The 6,268-nt window shown below is 50.2% G+C and overlaps 1 protein-coding gene across 6 annotated transcripts in view; it reads right to left on the reverse strand.

Moving 5' to 3' along the window:
- Ndst1 (N-deacetylase and N-sulfotransferase 1) overlaps window positions 1-6,268 on the reverse strand; it is a 63,667-nt gene that overhangs the window by 9,390 nt on the left and 48,009 nt on the right. For all 6 annotated transcript variants that reach the window (XM_055622546.1, XM_055622550.1, XM_055622549.1 and 3 more), the window contains exons 8-11: window positions 5,635-5,817; window positions 4,565-4,661; window positions 3,197-3,320; window positions 1,190-1,364 (exon numbers count right to left, since the gene is read on the reverse strand). In XM_055622546.1, coding sequence (XP_055478521.1) covers window positions 1,190-1,364; window positions 3,197-3,320; window positions 4,565-4,661; window positions 5,635-5,817 — 579 coding nt within the window. The remainder of the gene's footprint in view (window positions 1-1,189; window positions 1,365-3,196; window positions 3,321-4,564; window positions 4,662-5,634; window positions 5,818-6,268) is intronic.

Consider the following 6,268-nt stretch of genomic DNA (forward strand, 5'->3'; position numbering starts at 1 on the left):
CACACACACACACACACACACACACACACACACACACACACACACACCCTTGTTTACTTTCCAGAAACCTGCTGTGGAGTTTGAGGGAGGCAGCAGAGTACCAGATAGGACTGACTGGACTCATGAGAGCACCCTCCATCCCTGCTTTGCTGGAACAGGTGTACACACAGAGGAAAGAGAAGCTGCCTGCTGCATTCTGGCTTTCCCATAAAGACAAAGCCAGCGGGAAAAGCAAGACAAGGTATAACCCAGCACCCTAGAGAACAAGAAAAAGAGGGCTCCCCACCATCACTGGCTCAGAGAGTTCTGAGGGACCAGGAGAAAAGAGGAACTCTGTAAACGACACAGGATTCAGTCAGGCCCCAGGAAGCTGCCACTACAGCATTAGAGGAGGTTCAGAAGGTGGCAGAGCCACTGCAAGGGGCTAGGAGGGAAAAAGCCTCCCAAGCCAGGACAGTGTGTACCTCCCTGGTAGCCATAGGCTGAAGCCCAAGTATCACAGCATAAAGGTCAGACCCAGTCTGACAGCTTGATGCGGGTAGCCAAGAAAGTAGCTGCGGGCACCAAGGCCACTCAATCACAGTGCTTGGCAGTATGGAATACTCCCAAGAAAGAGCAAGAAGACAGGGGAGGGAAACCCCCCCCTTAGCCTCTCGCCAGGGTGAGAAACATTGCCATGAGCCCAGTGGAGTACACACAGAAGTCAGGCCAGGCACAGAGACTCGGGAAGCTCGGGAACACACAGGCAATGACAATGAGGAGGCCTCGGCCTGAAGCTCAGCTTGCAGCCAGGTAAGAGCTGTCTTCTTAGACCCCCAAGAGAGGGCTTCATCCTGACCTTCGCCCCCACCCCCAGCTACCCATCATGGTAAGAAACCATAGTAAGCATAAACCAGATGGCTGTTTTTAGAATCTAGGCTGCCTCTCAGTCTACTCAGCCTCTGCTCTTATGGCTCTCAGGGTCCACAGCCTGATCCACATGAAGCCTGAAGTGGACAGGTAGGTGGTGGCTGACACTTAACCTCAATACTGCCTGTCACCATCACCAGGCCAGAAGCACCATAGAAGCAAGACTATGCTCACCCATCACACACCAGGCCATGTGCCCAGAGCCAAACAGTGGAGCTGTTCAGTGTTGCTTGGATAAGAGCCCACACCCTACTCGGGGACTCAGCCCCAGCCCACTTACCTGGTACCAGGAGTAAGCCCGGTCTGCTGGATTGATGAGGATGGTGAGGATCTTGGCCTTGGGCAACAGGGCAGCTGCCCGCCGTGGTGCCACTTCCGAATCAAAGTAGTTGGCACTTTTCTCAAAGTAGAAGTCAGAGGTGGTATTGGAGGGAATCGGGAAGAATTCCATGTACCTGCAGGAAGCCCAGAGGCAGGGTTCAAGGCCAAATCTCATAAGCCAGGGGCCCAGGAAGGCAGTGTGACAGGTTGAGGGTTGCTGGACATGGAACTTCCTCAAGACTCGAGCAAGGCACACTGCCCCAGTGAGAAAGAACTTGCCTCTGATGGGGACTTGGGGAGGAACTCTAATTGGCAGTCTCCTATTCCAAATTCATTTCTTTTCAGTAGGTGTCATGGAGTCAAAAATCTGGAGATTCTTAATAGTGTGATGTGGGTTGTGGGACCTGGAGAGGAGACTCTGCCGCTCCACAGATGACCTGTTGGCCTGACTTCTCTGTTGCTCAGAGTGACTCCCACCCAGGAAGGACAAGTCCAGAAAGGGGGATGTCCTCTGCCACTTCGGGGCTTAGGACAGTCACCTCTGCTATTCATACCCCTCTCTCTAGACTACTGTGGATGAGCACAACTTTCCATCTAATGTCTTCCCTCCCACCCAAACAGTACAGAACCTCTAGGACATATCAAAAAGGAAACAAAGTACACACTAATTAAAAAGTACATATTTCAGGCTAGAGAGATGGCTCAGAGGTTAAGAGCACTGGCTGCCCCTCCAGAGGTCCTGAGTTCAATTCCCAGCAACCACATGGTGGCTCATAACCATCTACAATGAGATCTGGTGCCCTCTTCTTGTGGGCAGACATATATGCAGGCAGAACATTATAAATAATAAATAAATAAATCTTCTTTTAAAAGTACATATTTCTTCAGTGATCCCAAGGACCTTTAAGCAGGATACCCTAGGACCTGTCAGACTTTCATGCCCCACCCCAGAACCACCTATAAAACCAAGGTCTTGAGAATGGAGCCAAGAAGTCAGCCTCTTTCATTTCAGACCGACTTTCTCCATCTATAATACCCTGACCCAAGAAAGCTCAGAAAACAGAAGACCTGCTTCCTAAGCTTAGAGCATCCGGCAACAACGCCCAGCTCCTTAACCTTCCGGGCAGAAGTATCCCCATGGCTGCCCACTATCCACATGTGCATGTGTGGCTCGGCACCCTGCCGCCCAGGCAGATTGGGGGTGTATTGCTACAAGGACAGCTCACCCACATTTCCTTTCTAAAATCCTAAACATCCTGGCTTGCACTAATACATCTGGCCACAAGGGGCTTTAGGTAAAAACTATAGACTGAAAGATGGATTAACATGGACATATGATATATGGCAAATGAAAAAAAACAATGTGAGAAAAATAGCAAAATGCAAGCACAGAGGCCCATAAGCTCTGCACCTAGGAAACCCATTAATCAACAATGCATAATGACAGAACATGTGCACCTAAGGCTTATAAAAGCAAGGACAGGAAAAAACACAACCAGAAAAACTGGGAGTAACACCAGCCCATGCTAACCTCCTATATGGTGCCCTCTTGGGAAAGTTCTGGTGGGAAATGGGATTCTACTGACCCCAGAGAATCCTAGCAGCCCACAAGGATTCCTCTCCCTGCAGGTGGCAGCCAGAACACCTGGGTGTTTACCCTGCTGTCACCAGCTGACTTGTCACATAGGTGTAACCCTCACTCCTTGAGGACTCTATGGCAGTCAGGGAGGGGTGGACCCTGGTCCAGCTAGCTCTGACCCTGGGCAAAGGGCTTCCTTATCCAGTGTCCTATTTGCCAAAACACTGCTGCACCATGACTCAACGGTCACTGCGCCTTGTCCCTGTTTACAGAAATTTCAGCTGCGTGTGAGCAAGCCCCAGCTGCTTCCTGCTGTGGCCACACTGGCCGCTCCAGCTGGCTCCATGATGGCCTTTCCTGTCCTGCTGGAGACAGCAGGCCACTTACCAGTCGATGCCTTTGTGATAGTTGTGGCCATTAAAAAACTGGATCTCCTCAAAGGTCTCGGAGCTGGGGTAGTTGCTGCTGAGGTCCGGGTGCATGCCCAGGAACAGGTAGAGGGCCGTAGTGCCTATGAGAGGTGGGGAGGCAGCTGAGACCTCAGCCCAGGCTCCCAGCAACAAAACAAGAGTACATTCTGGGCCTGTCTTCTCTATTCACTGGAAGAGCCTGGGGAAATCCCTTCCCTTCTGAAGTCTGAGTTCCCTCACAAGTATAATAAAGGGTGCACCAAGTGTAACCTGTAAGGTCTACACACACTTATGTCCTATTACCCTCCCAGACACCATTACTCTCTCACAGTATTCTTCACTACTAAACAAGGACTTGACCTCAGAGTCTTTCTTGACACCGCACTCCAAGCCCAGTTAATTGCTGCCTCCTCAGAGTCTCAGAACTAGGTGCTTCCTGATGGTCGTTTCTAGCCCTGGGCCTCTATACACGAGAACTTGAACATCCCAGGGCCGAGGAAGCGCCAGCCTCCACAGGTCCGTTCATGGGAAGCTCTTGTTCTCTTTACTTTAGTGCTGTTTTGTTTGTTTGCATTGCTTTTCAACAGGGTCCTGTTACATTAACTCGGCCTACTTGAAATTCAGCTTTCAAAGTGTGGGATTTACAGGCATGCAGCACCATGCCCGGCCAACATAAAACTCTCCAGAAGCCAGGAAGCCCAGGTCCACTATTTCTTCCCGCCAGTGCCTCCTGTCTCATTCCCTTCCTCCTCTTTGACAGATGTTTTGCTCATTCTCTGGGTGCTCTGGGTAACCAGTATACCCAGAGAGAAACTGTGAATCTGGTGATGGTCAGGGTACACTTCAAGGCCACAGAGGTCAGATCTCAAGACTTGAAACTATCACTTCCCAACTATGTTACAGACAGCCCCTAGCTTCTCTGAACCTCTGCTCTTGTCCTAGAAAGAGGAATAGCTATCTGTCCTTACAGAACTGAGTGGATGGCAAATGCTTAGCATTCTCTCTGACAGACATGACTAACTGATCACAGTCCTCTTTGCACTGACCCAGTTTTGCCTGGCACTGCTCAAATTTGCAGAGTAGGTGAGCTATGCATCCTTCCTGGCTCCTAAGAGGGCACAAAGGCTGTTCTCTGAGGCTGCGATTCAAAATAAAAAAAGCACGTCCCCCTCTGCTTGACACTCCCACAATGACAAGCAATTCATATTTGTCCCCATGGAGCTCCTATTTCTGGTAAGAGGAGACAGAATATTTAAGACTGAAACCTGAGCAAGATGGTACCCAGAATTATGTGGCTGAGATAATAGGCAGTGGGGGGAGTTGGGTCAAGGGTCAAGAGACCTGCCTGTTTTCTGGGGCCCAATGATGAGAAGCTTTGGAAAGCGGTCACATGTCTTCTCCTTGGACCAGATGTCTTTGTGGCGTTTATCCTCACAGGGATCCTAAAACAGCAACAGAAAGGATGTGAGGAGGCCTAAGGTCCATGAATGAACTCCCTACATATGTGGGTATGTCTTGTTATTTCTTTGTCGTTTTTAAACCTGGATCTCATTATATAACCCTGGCTGGCCTAGAAGTCACTGTGTAAACCAGACTAGACTCAAACTCACAAGGATGCACCTAACTCTACCTCCCAAGCACTCTAACCTACCCTGAGCTCTTGCCACGTCCTTACCTCTAGACACCCCTCTGTGACAGGAACCATTTCTGGTTAATGTTATAACTCTATCAAGCCTGGCAAATGACCAGCTGTGTGCTCGTCACTAACAGGAACTTGTTGACTTGAACTGCACACGCCTGAACCCAGGGTTCAGGAAACTTTCCCTGTGGAGCGAGATAAACCTCTTGGGAAATGTTTAGCAAACATGGCAGGCTTACAGCACTCTCTGGTCTCTGCTACACTGACAGAAAAGTGCCACAAACACACAAGAAGCATGACTGGGAGCCAACAAAGCTTTCCTTACAAAGACAGACCACAAGCCAGACTTGGCCCAGGCGTAAGTGTGTAGGTCCCTGGCCTGAGTCTAGCTTCTGCTTGCAGTTTTCAGTAGTCCTGGTATAATCTGCCCAAGGACTGCTCCAAACTTTCCCTCAGCCCCTTCACCAGTAGCTCAGAGCCTGCTACAGCTGAAGGAAACGGCATGGGGGGGCAGGGCAGACATTCTCTACACTTGGCTTACACTAGTCTCACCCAGAGTTCTTTGAGGTTCTTTGGCAAGGCTGTGAATGAGTGTTCATGCACACAGAGGTTTGAGGGTACAGGTTGGGGCATACACAGTATGTATATACATTGCATCTATGTATGCCCACACTGCCGAGGGAACAGGAGCATGATGGCTGGGCCTTGAGCCCATGCCTGGAGCATATGCCTGAGAACAGAAGGCAAGTGGCAAGGTGCCTTGCTGCTCTGCCTACCTGCCAAAGCGGGTCCTTCTCCTCAGAGAAGATCTGGAAGTACTTCTGGGCCAGCTGCACAGGGGGCAGAGTCTGCAGCCTCAGGTTGGTCCAAGAGTGAAGGAAGCGCACCAGGTGCTTGAAGGTGTACAGCCCCAGGCGGTCGTTTCCATAGTTGGATAAGTGCGTCATGAAGATGCTTATCTGCTCCAGGGAAGTGAGAGGGAGGTGGGACTGGGTCAGCTTCCAAGCCACCCTTACCCCCACCTGTTACTGACCACTGATACCCAGGGCAAGGTACGCTGGGGCTATCAACAAACTGTGTGAGCTTGGGCTGGGTTCAGCCAAGAAAAACCCAGGTCTAACTGACTGCTAACATTATAAGCCTAGGGTAGGAAGCTGGCCTGAGGCAGGAATTGCTTGCATTGTTTTATAAATCAGGACAGGGGTGTACACAGACTCTGAGGAGAACGCGCGTCACAAGGCTGAGGACAGCACACATGTTGCTTATTTCATACTGTCAGAGTAAGAATAGTTGGTGCCACCTTACGCATCAGAAAAGAGAGTCCCAGAAAGGTTCAAGTGAAATAAATGTGTATGGTATGCAAGTGTGTGTGTGTGTGTGTGTGTGTGTGTGTGTGTGTGTGTGTGTGTG

The sequence above is a fragment of the Psammomys obesus genome, unplaced genomic scaffold (genome assembly GCF_907164565.1).
Source record: "Psammomys obesus unplaced genomic scaffold, mPsaObe1.curated_primary_1811, whole genome shotgun sequence".
NCBI classification, from domain to species: domain Eukaryota; kingdom Metazoa; phylum Chordata; class Mammalia; order Rodentia; family Muridae; genus Psammomys; species Psammomys obesus.